The 21,424-nt window shown below is 38.8% G+C and overlaps 1 protein-coding gene across 2 annotated transcripts in view; it reads right to left on the bottom strand.

Moving 5' to 3' along the window:
* Window positions 1–21,120, bottom strand: part of GABRA2 (gamma-aminobutyric acid type A receptor subunit alpha2) — a 142,265-nt gene extending 121,145 nt beyond the window's left edge. The window contains exons 1-3 of one of the 2 annotated variants that reach the window (XM_086407691.1): window positions 20,410–21,120; window positions 19,357–19,434; window positions 16,698–16,813 (exon numbers count right to left, since the gene is read on the bottom strand). In XM_086407691.1, the coding sequence (XP_086263817.1) occupies window positions 16,698–16,813; window positions 19,357–19,427 (187 nt within the window). In that variant the 5' untranslated portion in view covers window positions 19,428–19,434; window positions 20,410–21,120. The remainder of the gene's footprint in view (window positions 1–16,697; window positions 16,814–19,356; window positions 19,435–20,409) is intronic. The other variant, XM_086407692.1, reaches the window with a different exon arrangement.
* Window positions 21,121–21,424: the final 304 nt, after the last annotated feature.

The raw sequence follows: 21,424 nt of genomic DNA, 5'->3' as shown, positions 1-21,424 counted from the left end.
AACAAATATTATGATTACTATCTACCTTCTAGAAGCCCCACACTAGCACCAGGCTAGAACAACAGACAAGGAGTCATAAATCTCTTATTTAGAGAACTTAGATTCTAATAGGTCAAATGCAGAGTTACAAAAAGTATGTTGATACGATGCCAAGTATAGTAATGGGTGATTAGTTCAACAGAGATGTATGTGTGTGAGGGGATGGCAGTCACATAACAATACTAGAAAGTAAGACATCTAAGCTGGAACATGAAGAAAGGAAAATGCATTCCCAGTAGGTTCAATAGCTTGTTGGGCTAGAGAAAGTGAAATGCATTAAAAAATAAAAACAGAAACAAGGTCAGTGAATCTAAGCCACTTCATGAAAGATGGCATCAAATAGTGAGTGATGAGACCAGAAAAGTGAACAGAGGCCAGAGACTGTAAAGACTGCTACATTAAATGATCTGAACTTGATCCTGAAAGTAGTGAGTGATCATAAAGAGAGTTCATCTGGGCAATAACAAGCAAAATTTACATCAGAAAATAGCATTGGGATGAGACAGAATCTACATATAGGTTAATATCTGTGTCTATGGAATTGAATGAAATTCTTGTGGGAAAATCATAAAGTGAAAAGCAGCAAGAGTTAACAGGGCTGACTCTTGGAGAGCACTCACATTCAAAAAGAGGGACCAAAGACTGAAACAGATGAAAAGCGTGGAGAGACTAAGAATTAGGAAAGAGGAGTGAGTTTCCAGAGCCAGTAGATCACTGATAAACAGAGTAGACAAAGAGGGTGAGCTTGAAGAGATGTGGCCATTTACATCATATATAGAGGGCGTGTCCAGCAATGTTTAGAACACTGGCAAACAAAATTTGGCACACTTGTCACTACCTCACTTGTCCCAATCACTTCCTAATCAACCTTGCTCAGCTTTAAGAGAAGCTCTTAGTTGGTATGTTCATGCCCTGGAAGTAGCTAGTTTTATACAAAGTCCTAATTGCTAGCAGTTGAAAGACCAAGCAGCCCTTGTTCTCAGCTGGCCACACTTTTGAGGCCTAGCAGCCTTATTCTGCTAGCTTGTATTCAGGCCCATACTCTGTCTCTCTATTTCTCTACAATGAAGAAAAAATTGGCTTCAGATGTCTGTTCCAAAAACCTTATTTTCTACTCTATTTGACTTGAAACGAGTCACAGAATGATGGAGAGATTCTAGAAGGAAGGGGCACTGCAGGTTATCAACAAGAGTTCCCTTACTTCCTGTTTTGGAAACTGAGGCACAGAGATAATAACTGGCCTTTTATAAAAATAAAGGGCTTTTCACCTATAAACTAGTGTGTTCATGCTCTTGTACACTTCTTTGCCCTCACAGCCTCTTTCGATCAAAACAAAGGCCCTTCCCCCCCTTTTCATCTTTAAAATTAAAATACCATTAGTTCTTTAAAAACGTGGATCCTCTGGGTTATAATCTGGTTTCTGTCGAGCACTCTAATACAAACCATGATATTTTTAAAAGGAAATAATACATTTCATCTATCCAAAAAGATTCTGAAGCAGCTTAAATAGAATATAAAATAACTGAAAGAGAAAGCTCTATTATTTTTCCATACTTAAGATAGCAAAACATTATTTACTGCAATACTGTATTCAGAATTAGATTAGTTTTACAATCAATTATTTTATAATTTGAATCAGATTGTACAATCTATTATTTACACTGAATTAACTCACAAGCTCTGTGTCAACAGATTCTTTTCCCATACACCTAGCTAACTGCAATATCCAACAAATTTTTTGGAACAGAGTTCAAATATTATCATGGCTTTATCACAAATTGGTTTTAAATTTTAAATATAGAGATAGGGATATATTCTTATTTACATAGAGTGTGACAGAATTAGACTATACTGATAACTGGATGTGCTTAGTCGCTCATTCGTGTCTGATTCTTTGTGATCCTATGGACTGCAGCCAGCCAAGCACCTCTGTCCTTAGGGATTCTCCAGACAAGAATACTGAAGCGGCTTGCCATGCCCTTCTCCAGGGGATTTTCCCAACCCAGGGATCTAACCCAGGTCTCCCACATTGCAGGCGGATTCTTTACCATCTGAGCCACCAGGGAAGATAACTGGATAGAGAAATTGTATTTAACACTATACCTCATATCCACAGACTTTAATGGCCAATCTAGGATCAATATTTACTGGCAATTTTGTATTGATGAATGAATGAATTTATGGCATGAATAGGAATTAATTAAAAGGAATGAATTTATCTATGATTATATGCTGATAAAAAGTAAGGTTTATCATTGCAACCTTTAGAAACATAACTTATGAAGTCCTAATTGGCAGAGTAAACCAGTAACAGTAATAATAAAAAGAATAACTTAACTGATAAAAACTACCATGATATTCTTCTTTCACGTATGTTTTATTATTTTATTCCAATGTGATGGAGCACAGTTTCTTTTGTTCCAATTAGCATTAAATTCACACTGCTACTGCTAAGTCGCTTCAGTCGTGTCCGACTCTGTGCGACCCCATAGACGGCAGCCCACCAGGCTCCCCCGTCCCTGGGATTCTCCTGGCAAGAACACTGGAGTGGGTTGCCATTTCCTTCTCCAATGCATGAAAGTGAAAAGTGAAAGTGAAGTCGCTCAGTCGTGTTCCAACTCCTAGCGACCCCATGGACTGCAGCCTACTAGGCTCCTCTGTCCATGGGATTTTCCAGGCAAGAGTACTGGAGTGGGGTGCCATTGCCTTCTCACTAGGAAAAGTCATTTGGGATTATGATATCCTGGGCTGATGTCTTCAGACAGAAGTATGTAAAGTGTCACACCACTCTCTCTGAGCACGTGGGGAAAACTGGAAAAATGACAAGCTGCAAAACAATCCCCTAAAGGGAAAGAATTTGATGAAGAGTCACTTTCTGCCCCACTAACCTTCATATCCACTCACTTAAACATGCACCTGAACACTTTTCCTTATCTGTTGATAGATTTTGCTTAACTTCCCAGCTGTTCCCAGGCAGCAGCAACAGCAGCAGAAGTTGCAGCTGCACCCAAAACTGGTAGCAGTCAGATATCTGAGAGTGAAATGTCTCTTACTAGAAGCTGTCCCCAGAAATGACAAAGACTAGATTGGGTGTGGCAGCAGCTAAGGGAGAGTGGCAAAAGAAGGCACATCAGTGTAACAAGAAGATCTGCATCTACACACAAATATCTCCAACCTGAGTCAGCAGCTGAGCCTCACGGGGCTTCTCAGCACCCCTGTATTTCACAGATAATAACGTAAATCCTTGGTGACCCTCCCTGCTAAGGCTGAGTCAGACTCTCAGGTTGGTGGCATCCAAAAACAACTCCCAAGAGTTCTTCAGATTATCTGGGAAGCTTGAAAGAATGAAAGTTGAAAGAATTCTGCTACAGAGATGTCTCCTCACTACTTCACCTGCCTGCTGTTCTCCTTTAAGAATTCAGACACTATTATTTGGATTTACATGTTTTAAGAATAACAAGTCAAGTTTTGGTATTTACTCTATTTTAAATGGCAGCATACCATAATAGTAGTACTACTGATCATATGATTCAATGTATGGTTTTCTTGCTAGTTCTCTTTGATCTTATAATTCTGTAATTATTACTAAGGCAAAAGCTAATCAAAATGATAAATGGATACTCAGTTTTAGTTCTCAGTTATCAAGGGATGTTGTTCTCTTAGTAACTAATGCTCTAATGACAACTCCTTTGAAAATAGCTCTACACTCATTCCCATTGCATTACAATATTTTTATCATCTAAACCCATCCCATTCATTCTCTTAAGATTTTAGAGTTTCTCTTTCTCTAGTAGCTGTTGGAAGATTCCTTTGCTATTCTACAAAGCACAATCATCAGCCTCACATTTTTTGCTTCAGTGATTATCCTCTCACATGCCCTAGATAACTAATTAAATCTACCTTCCCATATTCCCCTCTATCCAACCTGAACACCAGCCTTACAATTCCATTTCCTTTTAATTAAGACTTCCTTTCTCTTGGTAGCCAAAACTTCAATCTTCCTTGCAAACCTGGCTGGCCTTTTAGCCCACTATTTCCTTTTTTGAGAAACTGGGGAGGTCCTCTATGCACTCATGCTAACAAAACTGAATTTGTTCCATTTACCCTAATTCTCTGCCTATGGCTGATTTGCTTAATTCTCTTGTAAAAGCTTCATATTATTGAAAAATGTGGACCCTCCAACCTAAATACCTGAGTAGTAACTCAGCATTTTTGCTTCAAAATCCAAAATCTTCTCATGAGAAAATAGGGGTAATGGAAGCCTCACATCATTTTGTAAAACATTTCATGTCATTTGTCTTCCTCCTCCAAAGCACTCTCCAATTTAAGTCTGGAGTTCTCTTCTGTCTGGGAAAGTTTTTCAAACACACATACCATTCTAAAAGCACCTGATCCTTTCATGTTCTTAATGGAAGTCAAATTCCCTCCAAGTACTTAGTAAAATATTTATGTACCACTACAAAACATAATCTAGACAATGGGTTTGGGAATGTACTTAAGAGGTATTTATAGTTTTTCTCCTTTCTTCAATTTTCCTTAAATTTGAGGTGTAACTCTATTCCTCTACTCGATAGACAAGATCCAATTGTACTATTCATTATATCATATTCCTCAAATATTCATAGAATTTATGAATTACTAACCATCTCCACAAAATAGCTGAAAATAACAGTATTTCCTTTTTGACATATTTTTTCCTGTGGACACTATATCAGAAAAAGAAAACCTTACTTTTGCTTTAGCAGCAGTAATATCCTGACTGAACATTTCCTGTTAAGAATACTGAAATACTTTTATACAGAAAGAATAATGCCACATATACAACTAGGACAATCTTTGTGCTACATTTTGCATTTATTCCCCTAAAAAGGAACTACCATCCTGAATCTTAACAAAGATAATTACAAAAAGAAAGTTCTTATAACAGAGTACTGTATTTTTTAATTTTACATGAAACCATTTCTTATGTTTTTCATGTGCATGTTTTAAATATCTAAATAAAAAGGAATGCAAAAAAATAAAAATTGAAATTCCTGAATTCAATAGAATTCGATAGAAATGAATTCATACTTTTACATACGCTAATTTGTTTAAAAATTATAATAATAACATGCTGCTGCTAAGTCACTGCAGTTGTGTCCAACTCTGTGCGACCCCATAGATGGCAGCCCACCAAATAGAGAGACATCAAATCTACCCTAAAAGTTACTTAAAATGCAAAAGTCAATGGAGAATTTGAGGGAATCTCTATGTATCTTATAAATTGATAACCTTAATATGATAATCTTCTATATGAACTCTCTTAGATTTATATATTAATTTTATTCTTATGATACTTTACTACTAATCATAAGATCTGTACCTTGAGGAATGAGGGTATCGCAAGTTAAAAACAAGTTTCCAGAATTCTGTGTTGGGTCAGTAACATTAAAATTCAAAGAAAATAAACTAAATCCTCATAATATTACAACTCCTGTCATTTTTTTTTTAATTTCACAGTTCATGTCTACTTGCTAACTGATTTGCAGCTCAAAACATTAGGATAAGGCAGAACAGTTTAAAAAGAAAACTGAGAAATATCCAGAAGTTTCGACTGGAATTAACACTTACCTTTCTACCTCTAGGAAAGCCACTCTTGCCACAAATACCCTCAGCATCCCTGCTACAGACACAGATCTTACACTTTTCTGTGGCTATCACAATTCTTAGCTTGACAGCAAACATATCGGAAATCTCTCTTCTCTGTATGAGAAGACTTACAGTCCAATAAAGAAAAACATAGGGTGATTATTCAATGTTCTTAAAAAGGAAAGAATAAAGAAACCAACGTTAAGAGACTCAAAAGGCATAAAGAGCCAAAATAAGATGTGATATATTTCTGCAAAGACTTGGTCCTCTTTGCCATAGTATTGAACGTTTCCAGTATTTCCAGCAGGACCCAGCAAACTGTTGGCCCTTGGTAAGAAACAATGGAATGAATGAACTATGCCCACAGAGACAGAACTTGGCTAACTCCAGTTGTACAAGTAGAAGTGATTTCTTCTCTAAATTTTAATAGCATTTTCTGATAATGGAACATGTATTTACTGTTTCAAGTTATTTTGAGAATCACACTGTACCTACCTTATCAGCCCTCCAAGGGATTTCAATTTGCTAACATCTGCTGGATCATCAAAAAAGCAACCATCTACTTCTGCTTTATTGACCATGCCAAAAGCCTTTGACTGCATGGATCACAACAAACTGGAAAATTCTTAAAGAGATGGGAATATCAGACCCCCTGACCTGCCTCCTGAGAAATCTGTATGCAGGTCAAGAAGCAACAATTAGAACTGGACATTAAACAACAGACTGGTTCCAAATCGGGAAAGGAGTACATCAAGGCTGTATATTGTTACCTTGCTTATTTAACCTATATGCAGAGTACATCATGAGAAACGCTGGGCTGGATGAACCACATGGTGGAATCTAGATTGCTGGGAGAAATAGCAATAACCTCAGATATGCAGATGACACCACACTTAAGGTAGAAAGCGAAGAAGAACTAAAGAGCCTCTTGAAGAAAGTGAAAGAGGAGAGTGAAAAAGTTGGCTTAAAACTCAACATTCAGAAAACTAAGATCATGGCATCTGGTCCCATCACTTCATGGCATGGGGAATAGATGGGGAAACAGTAGAAACAGTGACAGACTTTATTTTGGAGGGCTCCAAAATCACTGCAGATGGTGACTGCAGCCATGAAATTAAAAGACTTGCTCCTTGGAAGAAAAGCTATGACCAACCTAGACAGAGTATTAAAAAGCAGAGACATTATTTTGCCAACAAAGGTCCATCTAGTCAAGGCTATGGTTTTTCCATTAGTCATAAATGGATGTGAGAGTTGGACTATAAAGAAAGCTGAACACCAAAGAAGTGATGCTTTTGAACTGTGGTGTTGGAGAAGACTCGTGACAATCCCTTGGACAGCAAGGAGATCCAAATGTCCATCCTAAAGGAAATCAGTCCTGAATATTCATTGGAAGGACTAATGCTAAAGCTGAAACTCCAATATTTTGGCCACCTGATGCGAAGAACTGACTCATTTGAAAAGAACCTGATGCTGGGGAAGATTGAAGGTTGGAAGAGAAGGGGATGACAGAAGATGAGATGGTTGGATGGCATCACCAACGCCACGGACAGTACTTTGAGTAAGCTCAGGGAGTTGGTGACAGACAGAGAAGCCTGGAGTGCTGCAGTCCATGGGGTCGCCACGAGTCAGACACGACTGAGTGACTGAACTGAATTGAAGGGATTTTATCCCCTGGAGACCAACACTACACCTTGTACATCTTTATATCCTGCAGATTGTCTGGCATGTCATAAGTCTTCAACACACGCGTTAGGGAGCAAACTAATTTCATTTGTCTCTTTTCACATTAACACATTGAGAAATAATGAACTGCTAACTAGCCAAGCTGTTCACTTGGCCACCTCCACCGCCAATATAGATTTCCACAACATGATTGAGCTGTATCAATCAAAAAACAACACTAACACAAATGGATCAGTCCTGCCTATGGTCCAATTTATCCATGTGCATTAAGGGGTGAAAGAGTGAAAAACACTGATTGCACCTGAGCGTAAAAGCTGGTGAGAAAACAACACATTGAGCGAGGCATACTTGTGCCTGAAAGAACAAAAATAACAATCCCTCAAAATTATGATTGAGGGCAATGCCTTTCTAGCTGCAGTGGCTGAAAGAAGCTGCTATTAACCAAAACCATTTAAGGTGAAAACAAGGCTTTAGTGTTAGTTCAGTAAAACGGAGAAAGTAGTCTCTGGGTCACTCACTTCAGTGATGCTGCCTTGAATTTTGTAGGAGATGCTGTTTGGGAAGAAAGTGCCACCATCTAATCTAATGCAACCCATTACTGCCATGCACTCACTCAGTCTACCTTTCCTACAAAATAATCACTATATATATATATATATATATAGTTAGAGCAAAATACTGAGAAAGAGTTCTACAGAACCTCATTCTAACCATTTCTGAAGAAACCTGTCTTAGCCCCAGTCCCTGACAGGGAGTGGGCAAGCAACACACAGCTTTAGAGTGAGGGTGTACAGATACTCAAAGATGTTTCTTAGTCTGCTTCAAAATATTAAAAAGAATCCAAAAGTCTGCATATTACATTACCATGTGTCTAGTTTAAGTTAGCATACACAATTTCTATGCAGAAGGGTGAGTACAGGCCCTATCCAAAGCTGAAGAAACTGATTTTGAAAGTCATGTCCAGAGTTTCCAGCCTCCCAAACAACATCCTGAAGAACTGAAGCTTGCAAACTGTGGTGCTGGAGAAGACTCCTGAGAGTCCCTTGATGAGCAAGGAGATCAAACCAGTCAATCCTAAAGGAAGTCAACCCTGAGTATTCACTGGAGAGACTGATGCTGAAGCTGAAGCTCCAATACTTGGGCCACCTGATGTGAAGAGCTGACTCACTGGAAAAGACCCTGATGCTGGGAAAGATTGAAGGCAGGAGAAGGGACAGCAGAGGAGGAGATGGTTAGATAGCATCACTGACTTAATGGACATGAATTTGAGCAAACTCTCAGAGACAGTGAAGGACAGAGTAGACTGGCATGCTGTCCATAGGGTCACAAAAAGTTAGATATGACTTAGCGAATGAAAAACAACAAAACAGCATCCTACTTCAGGGAGCTGGTATCTTTCTGTGTTCTATGCTTCATGCCTCCCACAAAATAATTTTCAGTAAAGAAGAAATGAAAAATAACTTGATTTCTATCATTTATAGATTTATCCAAAGCTACTCACACACTTTCCAGGTGGCTCAGACGGTAAAGGATCTGCCTGCAATGTGGGTGGGAGACCTGGGTTTGATCCCTTGGTTGAGAAGATCCCCTGGAGAAAAGCATGGCAACCCATTCCAGTAGTCTTGCCTGGAGAATCCCATAGACAGAGGAGCCTGGTGGGCTGCAGTCCATGGGGTTGCAAAGAGTCAGACATGACTGAGCAACTAACACTTTACTTACAAATTTACACACTTAGGTGAAGCCATCCCAATTTATTTTCATTTTATCATTCTTGAATTAATCAAACACAATGTCTCCTGTAACTCTGAGCCAAACTTAAGTGGGTGGAGAAGATCTGGTGGCAGAGAGTGAAAGAGGCTTTAAAATCATCTTACGGCTGAGAAGGTTATCCTACTCTAGCAACTCTGGGGGACCTCAGAAGGCTGAGTCAGGAGAGAGGGGAGGCTGGATGCTCCACTGACTCATGCCTCTTCCAGAACATCAGCCCCATCACAGCTGCCCAACGAGGAGGAGATGCTGAATATCATAGCTTTCAAGCAGAGGCCTGATACAAGAAGCTTGCCCTGCCTCCACCTGAGACAAGAACTTCTCAAAGGCTCAATTCCTTCCTGTCTGCCCAGCTTGTCCCCTCCCCACTTCAATTCCAGATCATTTTCAGTGTGCTATCTCCTAATGTCTCCACCATCCCTCACCCCTTAAGATGCTGTTAAACATCAGGCATGCACTCTGAGCTGCAACACCCAGAGCTTATGCCATTCAAGTTCCTGACACATCCCAGCCTAGGATCGTGGACATGCTCTCAGTTTTATGCCCCTAAAACCATCATCTGCATCATACAGTGAAGTCATTTTATAAATATAATTTTGCTCTTACAGGAAAATTCATTATCATGAACTGATGATATCTAATTGATACATGTCATGACAACATGATATATTTCCTTTTGTGACTGGTTTTGTTTTCAAGTTTCTGTACATATATTAATACAAAGGTATGCTCCAAAATGAAACTAACAGCATAAAAAAAAAACACAAAAAATACATCCTTTCTTTAATATTGGGTTATATGTGCCACACATTTATCCTTTTTTATAAGTTTCAGTTTTTATAAATTAAGGGAAATACTGATTGATGGCCTCTATTGCATTCATACTAGAAGTAGAACCAACAATGACAGGAATATCTACAAGTATTGAGTTCCTACTCTGTCAGACACTCCAAAAAAGGTTACATTAAATCCTTAACAAACCAATAAGTCAGATACATTTTACAAATACAGAAACCAAAGCAAAGGGAGGTTGAGTGGAAAGTTTTGTAGTTAATATAGTGTGGCAACAGAATTCAAATTCAAAGATGTTGCTATTCAGAGGTACTGATCCTAAACCATTTCTTCACAAAGTAATATTATGCAATATTGAAATCATACTCTCTCTTAGGTTCTGCGAGAGACCAGACTTTTTTTGTACTAATTTTTGTCCACTGAATATCTTATGTTTTAGTTTTATAAATCCGAGAGTAGTAAAATGCATAGAAACATCCATCTCTCTACAGCTGGAGGAAAAATATCCAAGAGTGAAGTTGGAACCTGACACTCAGATCCTAACTGTATAATCTGACATCATGTTCTTCATGGCCTTAGCATAAAGCTTCTTCAAGTTTTTAGAAGACAAAACAAAGCACTAGAGAAGAGATTCTATCTAGACAAGCTCCTTAAAATAGCTTATCAAAATGCAGTTAAGCACATGGTACTCAATCTAGATTTCCCAGACTGAATCTATAATTTAGATGCCAAGCTTTGTCATTTCTAATAGTTGTCACTGTTGAGCACCGTCAGTGTTAGCTGTCATAAATATATGAGGCCTGTCTAAACATCCATCTTCTTAGTGACCCTATAAACATGGTCAAAAAAGAAAAAAAATGTTGCTCCTTTGATTCAGCTACCAATTTGAAAGCCTCTTATGGAATGTGAAAACTCATAGGTGGTACCCTAGTTGTTAGCTCCAATGAGTAAAATGAAGATAAAAGGAAAAACTGATTCAGTGGTTAGTTTTAGCTAGTCTGAATATATGGTCTTGATAGATATGTTTCCAGATTTACAATAAAGTATGCCAACCAAGGGGCTTCCCTGATAGCTCAGTTAGTAAAGGATCCACCTGCAATGCAGGAGACCCCAGTTCAATTCCTGGGACAGGAAGATCCACTGGAGAAGGGATAGGCTACCCAATCCAGTATTCTTGGGCTTCCCTTGTGACTCAGCTGGTAAAGAATCCGCCTGCAATATGGGAGACTTGGGTTCAATCTCTGTGTTGGGAAGATCCCCTGGAGAAGGGAAAGGCTACCCACTCCAGTATTCTAGACTAGAGAATTCCATGAACTGTATAGTCCATGGAGTCGCAAAGAGTTGGACACAACAGAATGACTTTCACTTTCACTTTCAAGCCAACCAAGACCTACCAATATTTTCTTCCTCTGTTTTCAAGGATACTACCTTCTAAGATGACATTCTCCTTGAAGAACTCTCCTCTCTTATTCCTAACAACACTAATAGCTATCAATTGTACCCCACATCATATTTTCTTAAAATTTTTTAATTTAGTTGAACCGTGCCATTATCCCTGTGACATATATAGGCTAAGTAGACTCTCTCCTCCAATTTCACAGATGAGTAGATTAAGTCACAGATGGGATTAGTGAAGTCACAGATGGAATTAATAAATCATCCAAAGACACACAGGTGGTTCAAAGCAGAATCATAACTAATATAAGGCAAGAGCTGGAATAACTGGTGTAGTAATTGTTTCTATTCAACAAAAAGTCAACCTAATATGCTGATGCTGACAATGAAAGACCAGTAAGGTAAGGAAATAAAACTGTCCAGATGATTTTAAGGATAAGGTAAGTTCTATAGTTTATTCTTTTCATGAAAGTATACTAAATAAAAGAATAAAATTAAAATTCATTCAAGAAATATTTAATTCCACACTTTCTATGTTTCAGGCACTGATATAGATGCTTGAGGACCAGATAATAAAACTGGTCGAAACTCCTACCTTCATTGGCCTGAATTCTGGCAAAAGAGACAAAATAAGCAATTAACATAATGATTAAAAAATTATCTTGTGTATTAAAAAATAATAAGAACCAAATTTAAAAAGGGAAAAAAAATACTGAAACTGAGTAAGAAGGATCAGAATTGCTAGAGGATGAACATGTTATAGTATTTATTTTATTGGTCAGAGTAGGCCTTATTGAGAAGGTGAGATCAACGGATACCCAAGGCAGAGGAAATAGGGGAAAAGCTACAAGGAATATGCTGGTGTCTTCATGGAACAGAAAAGATGCCAATGTGACTATAGTAGTCTTAGCAAGAAGGAGAGTGGTGTGAGGAGAGGCAAAAAATAGGAAGACAGATCATGCAGGGCCTTGGAGGCCATCAAAAGAGATTTGTGTATTATTTTGACTGAAGTAGAAACCATTGCAGGATTTTGAGCAGCTGAGTAATGTCTTTGGACCTACAGGTTAAAGAGGAACCATAGTTCTGTACAACTTAAATGTTTATAGTGCTAGATGTAAATTATACCTAAATAAAACTGGAAGAAGAAAAAGATTAATTAATCTGCCTGCATAAATCTGCCTGCAATGTAAGAGATCCAGGTTTGATCCCTAGGTCGGGAAGATCCCCTAGAGAAGGAAATGGCAACCTACTCCGGTATTTTTGCCTGGAAAATTCCATGGACAGAGAAGCCTGTCTATAGAAGTCTATAGAGTCAAAAGAAGTCAGACATGACTGAGCATCTAACATTTCACTTCATAATTGATTATTAAATATCTTAAAATTTTATCATTCAATATATTGTACAACTTTCATCATGTATGTAAGTCCCAAACTGATTTCTCTTTCCTATATACTCATTTACATTTCATTACTAAGGAAATATAATAATAATTAAGTTTAATTATCCAGATTACTCATCAATATAGAGATGTTCAGTTTGAAATATTGACTCAAACCCATTCCCTCCTTATTATTAATTTCTGAGACATAATGATACAAATAATTTCCCAGAACTTTTTATTTGAAATAACATATGGATGGTCAGGCTAAGAATTTTGAACAGAGAGGAAACCACAATAATAACTGAAATTTACAACACTGTATTTACTAAGGTTTTGAAAACCTTCCAGTTATTATGTATTAACTCTCTACTATAGGCCAGTCATGGCTAAATCCTCTGCATATATCATTATAATTAATAATCATCAAAAATCCTAATAATAATCATTGTAATCCCATTTTATAGACAACAGATGTGTCCCCAGAGAGATGAAGTACTGAAAGGTCACAGGACTGCTCAGTACCCGAGCTGAGAATTTACCTAAAATCTCCGCAGTTTAAAGTTTGTTCTCTTCACCAAAACACACCACCTTCCTGCAGCATGATGCTCAACATATACCCTCAACATTCCCAACTCAAAAGGTCAGCCAGATGTGAGTAATCCCATTTTACAGATGATTAACTGGTCACAGAAAAGTTAATCAAGCAATCAACATTTATTTTATGTCTACCATATGCAAATCAATATTTAGTTCCTGAGAGTGCAGAGGATTTATGATACAATATCTTGCCTCAATAAGTTTACAATCTTGTTAAGGTAACAAGAGACACATAAAAAGATAATAAATCATCCAAGATAGCACATAATAAGTACCAAATGAGATACAGAGCCAACGACTGCTAAAGAAATTCAGCAGAGAGAAAATTGAATCTGGGTGTTTCAATTCAATCAAGGGTGCTACTCAAAAGGACCCGTGTTGAGGTGGTCATCACAGGAAAAGTTTAGTTCAGCAGAAAGGAGGAGGAAGAATGATTCCTCGGAGGAATTATTCCCCAGAAAGAGTTAATATGATCAAACGCCAAGGGTGTGTTAATCGTTCAGTTGTGTCCAACTCTCTGCAACCCCATGGACTGTAGCCTGCCAGGTTCCTCTGTCCATGAAATTCTCCAGGCAAGAATATTGGAGTGGGTTGCCATTTCCTTTTCCAGGGGATCTTCTCCACCCAGGGATGGAACCTGGGTCTCCTGCATTGCAGGTAGATGCTTTACCTTCTGAGCTACCAGGGAAGCCAGCCAAGGGAGAAGATGTGAATGGATTATCAAGAGAAATGGATAGATGTGTTTGAAGTGCAGGATGCATGAGTGACAAAGTAAAAATGAAGCCAGAGAAGTAAACTGTAAAAGTTTTGATTGTCAAAGTAGGAACCTATGGAAGGAGCAAAGGAATTGATTGAGTTTAAATGCTAGTACCTGGCATTTGCTTTGGTATACACTTTTATTTATGTAATCCTTTCAACAAACCTATAATACAGAAAGTAAATATATCATGTCATTGTAAACAGAAGGAAACAGGCCAAGGATGGTTTTAAGTGTGAAGATGGAGCAGGAATTCTAATCTAGATCAATGTGCATGCAAGGACTATACTCCTTCCACTTCCTCTTCATCATTGTCTACAGAAAGCAATAGGGAGCTATAAAAGGCATTTGATCAAGATGAGAGGGGCTTCCCTGGTTGCTAGCTGGTAAAGAGTCCGCCTGCAATGCAGGTGACCCTGGTTCAGTTCCTGAGTTGGGAAGATCCTCTGAAGAAGGGATAGGCTACCCACTCAAGTATTCTTGGGCTTCCCCAGTAAGAATCCTCCTGCAACGCGGAAGACCTGGGTTCAATCCCTGGGTTGGGAAGATCCCCTGGAGGAGGGCATAGCAACCCACTCCAGTCTTCTTACCTGGAGAATCTCCATGGACAGAGGAGCCTGGAGGGCTATAGTCCATGGGGTCACAAAGAGTTGAGCATGACTGAGTGACTATGTAGGCAAGACAAGAGGGTAATATATGAAAAGTATTGACTAACAGAAGACTAATGTGACTGTGAAATATTAGCACAAGTCCAATGTCAGAGAAGGACTGGGGAAGGAAGTCACCAGGCAAGAAGCTGACAACCCACTTCGTCTACTGCATTAACCTACAGAATGAGTGACAAGGATTTATATTCAAATGCTGCTAATGGAAGTAAAAAGAATGGAAGAGGTATTTAAAAAGAAATATGAAGAGATAAATGGCAATGTCCATGTCCTTTAACAGGTAGTTTTTATGTTCCAACTACACACTGATAGTATAAATATTTCTCCTAAAAACTCACAGACAAAATCCAAGATCTAGCTCAAATATTTTAAGTTTTTTTGACAGCACATGATTTATTTAAAAATAATAAAATCTATACCTTGGAAAACATATCTGCCTTAGTGCAATCTACCTCTCAAACCACCATCATAAACTATGACAGCCTCATGCTAGGCACACGTCTATTGTATGAATTTGACATTAGCTCCTTGCTATATATATTAACATGGACAGTAATGCCTTATATTCATGGTCATTAGGCATGTTAATTACTAAGGAAATACTTTTTTCTATTAGTTTTTACTTTTAATAGACTAAGTGTATATTAAACAATTGAATTCTCTCTGAGAGACAGAACACACCGTACTTCTGATGTTATTCCTTCCCAGCACTTCCCTCTTAAAATGCAAGGTACCACTCAGGATTCAAGTCCAAAACTAGTAGCAATTAAATGGCATATTACTTAAAACAACTTGAATCTTTTCCAACTATTCTGACTCCTGGGCAATGACTGTATGATTTATACAATTGCCAAATATGTATAGAATTAACCATCTTTTATATTTTTCAAAGACAATATTGACATGGACATCCAGGTATTTAGTCACTACACATCTCTTCAAGCAATTTAAAAAGGCAAAGTTGCCAAATGGGTAATAATCAGGCTAACTATATAAATCTTTGGTCAGTACTAAGCATTCAGCTAATTTGTCTTAATTTTTAATTAGTTATTAAACTGAATATCCTAATCAGTATAACATACACTTGATAAATGTGTGCATTCATATATCTGCACACATATATGTGTGTATATATATACATGTACATATATGTACACATATATACATATACACATATATATCATATTAGAACTGATGAGTAACACTATTTTAACCCAGAATTCTTTTAGGAATTACACATCTATCCTATTTACACCTAATATCCTTAGTATCATCCAACTATGCTAAAGGATAATTAAAAATTAACATATTAGCCAAGCTTAATTTCCTTTACCTGTATAGAAAAAATAAAACAGATTTGTTCTTCTGAGTTGAGAAAAAACATTTAAATTTGATTTCAAACTGTGCCACAGGCCAATAACTGAGGTCTACAGCTAAAGTAGATCCAAAATATCTTTGAAAGTTTCAAGAATGCTAAACCGAAGCTATACCTTATAAAAGTCATATGCATGTGTAAAGAAATATCATCACAGAATCCTAATAAGTATATTTGCTAAAATTCAACCCAGACACTCCTTTACATTTTTATGTTTCTCATTTCTACACATCTATACCAATCCGAAAATAGGCATCTGCAAAATCCAGTGAAGGAAATCAAAGATACTGAGCAAGCATATCTATCCAATAATGTCACACTTCCATATACTCTAAGTTTGAAAAACTTAGCTGTTATCAATAAACTAACTTAAAAATTATTCATGCACAAAGTCTCGGTTCTATAGGACTTCAGGTATTCTGTAAAAGCTATGTTAAATACATTTTGTCTGTATAAGAGGAATCAGAGATAGTTATTTCATATACCCTATTTTCTATTATCTGTGTTTTTTAATACATAGCAGTGGCATTCATGTATCAAATGTATTAAAATATAAATATTACCTTTAACTTTTAAAGGCATTATTTTGTGTTTAAGAAAAGGAAAACTATTTTTACCTCCCAGTCCTGGTCTAAGCCGATTATCGTAACCATCCAGAAGTCTGTCTAGAATTCTTGTAAAGATGGTAATGTTATTTTTAGCCTCATCTTCTTGGATGTTAGCCAGCACCAACCTAAACAGATAATTTTACAAGCTGATACATATACATATATGTTTTTTGCAAGTGCCAACATGCTCTTCTTCCTTGATTTGAATTTTAAGGCTCCGTAAGCTATTTGTGCCACCCATTTTCTCCTTTTTTTTTTTCCAGTTCTATAAATATCAGTGTGTCAATGAGGAAGGTAAACAGTCTGTTGTAAATGGGTAATAAATACTAGATTATCAGAAGTGTGAAATCAAAATTATTTCAGATTCCTACCACTCAGCATACTGGGTGAACTATTCATTTCTTTCTAAAATCCATTCCCTAGGATACATTATGACTGGAGATGATCACATGCAAACAGTATTAGCAATGCTATCCTGCGTTTACAAAGGTACAAAAACCAAAGGGATTCCTGAAATAACTCTTCAGGGGTCTGAATATTAGTTGGAAAATAAATCGCCTCCTTGGAAGCACAAAATTTCTCTATCTTCCTCAGAAATGTCTTTTCTTTTCATGTCTTTTTCTCTTTTAAAGCAAATATGATTTTCTAACTTTGGGTATACCTCCACCCAATGGCCAAGTGCAATATAGACATCAGGGAAACTCCGCTGGCTGTCTTCCAGGCTCCAGTGTAGCCAGGAGGTGGAGGTGGGCTCTGAAAGGATCAGCAGAGCACACAAGAGCTGCAGATAGCCTTGGAGGAGTACCCCTCCGACCGACTGGCCTCTATGGAGAGCGAGCAACAGAGGTCATCCAAAGATTAACATGCCCAGCTACTTCGTGTGTGTGTATGTGTGTGTGCGTGCATGTGTATGTGTATGTGTGTGAGTGATATAAATTTGCAGAAAGAATAAATGGTCTTAAAATATCATCGGAAGACGGTTAGAAGCAGTGATTTTCTCCATTATTTCTCCAACAGAAAGCCAGAGACCTGATTTTGTGACATCCAGCAATTTGGTGCAGTAGCAACTGGATGTATAAAACAGAATGTCCCTTTTCACTGCCATTTTTTTCCCTCAGAATGATTCAGAGATTTAAATTACTAGTCCAAAAAAAGAATCATTTATATAATAGAATAAAATACTGGCATGAGCATTACTGGTCAAATATAGAACAGAAAATTAGTAGAAGAAAAATATGGTTAAGTTCTGAGGATTTTCAATGATTATTAACTGACCACGGTTTGTTCACTCCTTTAAAATCAAAGAATATATGTAATTGCATTCTGATCAAGGTGCATTGTCCAAAATATCATTGACAGAATTCATTTGCATTTAAATGATTGTACAGCTAGTAGCTAAAAATAGTCTAAATACATGAACAAATTCATAGCCAACTTCAAACAAATATTCTCTTCAGAGAAAATATTAAAATTGTGGTATAAAGAAACATTTTAAAATTATATAAGAAAATTATTTCATACGTTGAGCCTCAAAAGTTTCTATATTGCCTTAAGCTAATTTTAAAACTAGTCACTAAGATAATCATAAAGTTCCACTTAGAGATTTTCACTGAAATGTGTTTTTTAATTAATGTCACATTTTCTTTCGAAAGTCAATGTTAAGATATTAAATGAGGAGCTATTTTACAAATAAAAATACAACTTGATAAAGAAATTTCTTCTCAAGTCTAGAAAATATTTTCATTCTTTAACAATTACTGAGACAGGAAAAATAAAATGTAAAAGGGAAATAAAAGTATTATAAAATCATAAATACTAATTTTTAAAGGAATAGTTACATAGACATTCATAAGAATCTTAGACTTTATTAACTACTCTGGTATGTTGAAAACCATATCCTAAATTTAGGCACTAAACAGAAGATGCCCACTGATGATAAAAATCAGAAAAGACTGCAATTAAGAAGAAGTTGTTGAAAACAACAGAAATTAGAATTTATATTTGTAGAATATAGGCAAAACAGAATTTGTTACATTTTCAAAGTAATACTGTTTATGGCAGAACCATCTCAGGAATAAAAGATTTCTAAATCAGTAACATAAAAGTTATTAATAAATCAAGGTTTTGTTTTATTGTTTGTGATTGTGAAGTTGTATACTACCTCCACCTAGAGGTTTCAGATTCACACATCATTTAGGTTTTCTATGTTGACTAAAAGACCCGAGACCATTTAAGCAAAAAAGGAAAAGAGAGAAAGAAAAAGATTAAGTTATCACAAATCATTTAGTTTGTGCTTTTCCGTTTGGCTTAAAGGAAAACTGATGGCCTCTTTATTGAATCGTGGTGTTATTACTATTACATATAACAATCACTTCAATTATTTGCAAAAATATGCCATCCAAAGAGTATTCTTTTCTTCCGTGATTTTTTTTTTAAAGAAAATGTTGTATTCACTTTTGTATTTTATCGCTGCAAACAACAAGCAGCAAACTTTTAATAGTCTTTGCCACTTTACAGTTCTATTTCCTGGTACTACCTTTTTTCATTAGAAATGGTCTTTCAAAATACTTCAGCTCCTCAAAAGCCACCTCTGTCTGCATTGATGGCATTCAGGAAACACACCTTTACCCTGAATTTAAAATGGCAAAACAGTAAATAACTGTCTCACCTGGCTGGATCCCACGCCAAGAAAACAAAAAGCAGCAACTGCATATTGGAGCTGTTCAGTTTCGTCTTCATCACCACTCTTTGTATAATCATGGAAGAAAAACAAAATACACTTAAAATTACATTCAGTCATACCATCCAAATAGCCCAAAAGAATGTCCTTTTATCTGGGAACTGGAGTTAAAGCAATAGAGATGATTCCAGTGGAGTGTGTATGGGATGTGATGATGATTGAAGGACGTTTGTCCCCCCACCCCTTTCTTTTTTTTTCTGGACAGAAAGATAACCAAATAATCAGACTTTGCTCTGCCAGGAACTTCCCCCAGCCCCATCGTCAGCAAACGCTGTTTTGTGGTCACACACGTAAAAAGAATACACGGGACCCTGCACTGACATATGAGCTAGAGAAAAGAATGGGTAGGAGAGGAGAGTGTAAAGGGGGAGGAGAGACGGGTACTTCCTGCCACAATCCCCCAACCAAGACCACCCCCGCATTCACCACGAGAAAAGCAAGGGACAGCCAACCCACTTTTTTCGATTATTATTCTTTCATTACAGTGAACTGCAGTTCTCACGACTTCACTACTTGACTCCCTTTCAAATAAAAATCGAATAAAAACACCTCCCTCCCTGCCCATTCACAGTTGCCCAAGACCACATCTTGGAGGCAGCCGGGTTCGGATTAACTGCTGCGAAACGACGCGTTTGACAGCTGCTCCGGAGCCGAGGACCACAATCCGAGCCGGAGCGTGAGGCTCCGAGATCCAACCGAGGCAGGCGGGCAGCGGCGATCACGGTGTGCAAAGTTGAAGACTATAAAAGAGCCAGGCTAACGAGCCGGGAGGCTCGGATCTTATTAGAGTTGCAAATAGGCTTCTCGTGAGGAGTATCGACATTATTTTTTAAATATGCTGGGGCGGAGGGGGCGACCTGAACCTCTTCGGTTTCCAGGGAACATCGGAGAGTGGAGGGAGGGGAGATGAGCCATGCACGGGAAGCCAAAGGTAAACGGGGAAGCAAAGATCCCTATTGGGATCCGCGTGTGCGACCTTACCTGAAATGGCAAGCAGAACTGGTGTTTTCCTCCTTTTACTCTGATCTTGAAGAGACAGGAAACTTGAGAGAGACACTGACTGCAGCAACCCGGCGAGCCGGGAGCGATGGGCTGGTGGAAGCAGGAGAGCGCGAGGCGCGGCGGCGGCGGCGCGAGGAGTAGAAGGAGGCGAAGGCGTCCGTAGTGGCGGTGATGGGCGGAGGAGAAGGAAGAGGAGGAGGGGGAAGCGTTGGCAGGAGCGGGCGGGGTAGGGGGAGACGCTAGCAGAGGCGCGGTGCGCGCAGGCAGCGGCGGGCACGAGCCCCACGCCTAGAGGAGGAGGAGCCAGGCCCCGGAGGAGGGCTAACGAGTTTCCCGGGAAAGCAGGGACCCCCGCCCCGCACCCTCTCCCAGATAGCAGGAAGCCGCGGCCGCCCGCCGGGCACCTGCCGCTGCACAGCCCCAGGCGGCGGCTAGCGCCCGGGTGCGCCGGGAGCACCGCTCCCCGCGCCCACGCTGCGCTGGAGGAGCGGAGTCTACGCGCCGCCCAACACTGCGCCCCGCGGCAGCCCTCCGGGGCTCCCTGGAGGCCCCGAGGTTCCAGGGGGGTGCTGCCGGAGGGTATTGGTACGGCGTCAGGGTCGCCGTGTGTCTGGGCTGGCCCTAGATCCCCGGGGCCTCGCCCTGCCGCCCGCCCCACAACGTGCCCTGGCTCTGGAGCGACGTGTCTGTCTAGGAGAGGTCGGGCTCCCGCTGTAGGGCGAGGGGACTCTTCACGCCTGGACTTGGCCATCAGCTCATCCACGCCGGACCAAGTTCAAGGCAGGTTGCGTGGAAATCAGACAGCAGGAAGTTTCTTTGATTTCCCGAGCCCCCTTGATGTACCACTCATTCCTTCACACTCCTGCCATCAGGACCAATTTCCCTTCAAATCTCTGAGGGCTGGAGATTTCCCTGGAGCTGGTCTGTCAAGTCCATTTACACGTTATTGAGAAACTCGCTCACTCTCAGCGGTTCTTTTACCCCAATATCTTCT

Source organism: Bos grunniens, chromosome 6 (assembly GCF_055505025.1).
Source record: "Bos grunniens cultivar Pamir isolate PY7600 chromosome 6, Bosgru_T2T1.0, whole genome shotgun sequence".
Lineage (NCBI taxonomy): Eukaryota > Metazoa > Chordata > Mammalia > Artiodactyla > Bovidae > Bos > Bos grunniens.
The sequence above is the reverse complement of the archived record's forward strand: the minus strand, read 5'-3'. Positions and strand labels throughout refer to the sequence as shown.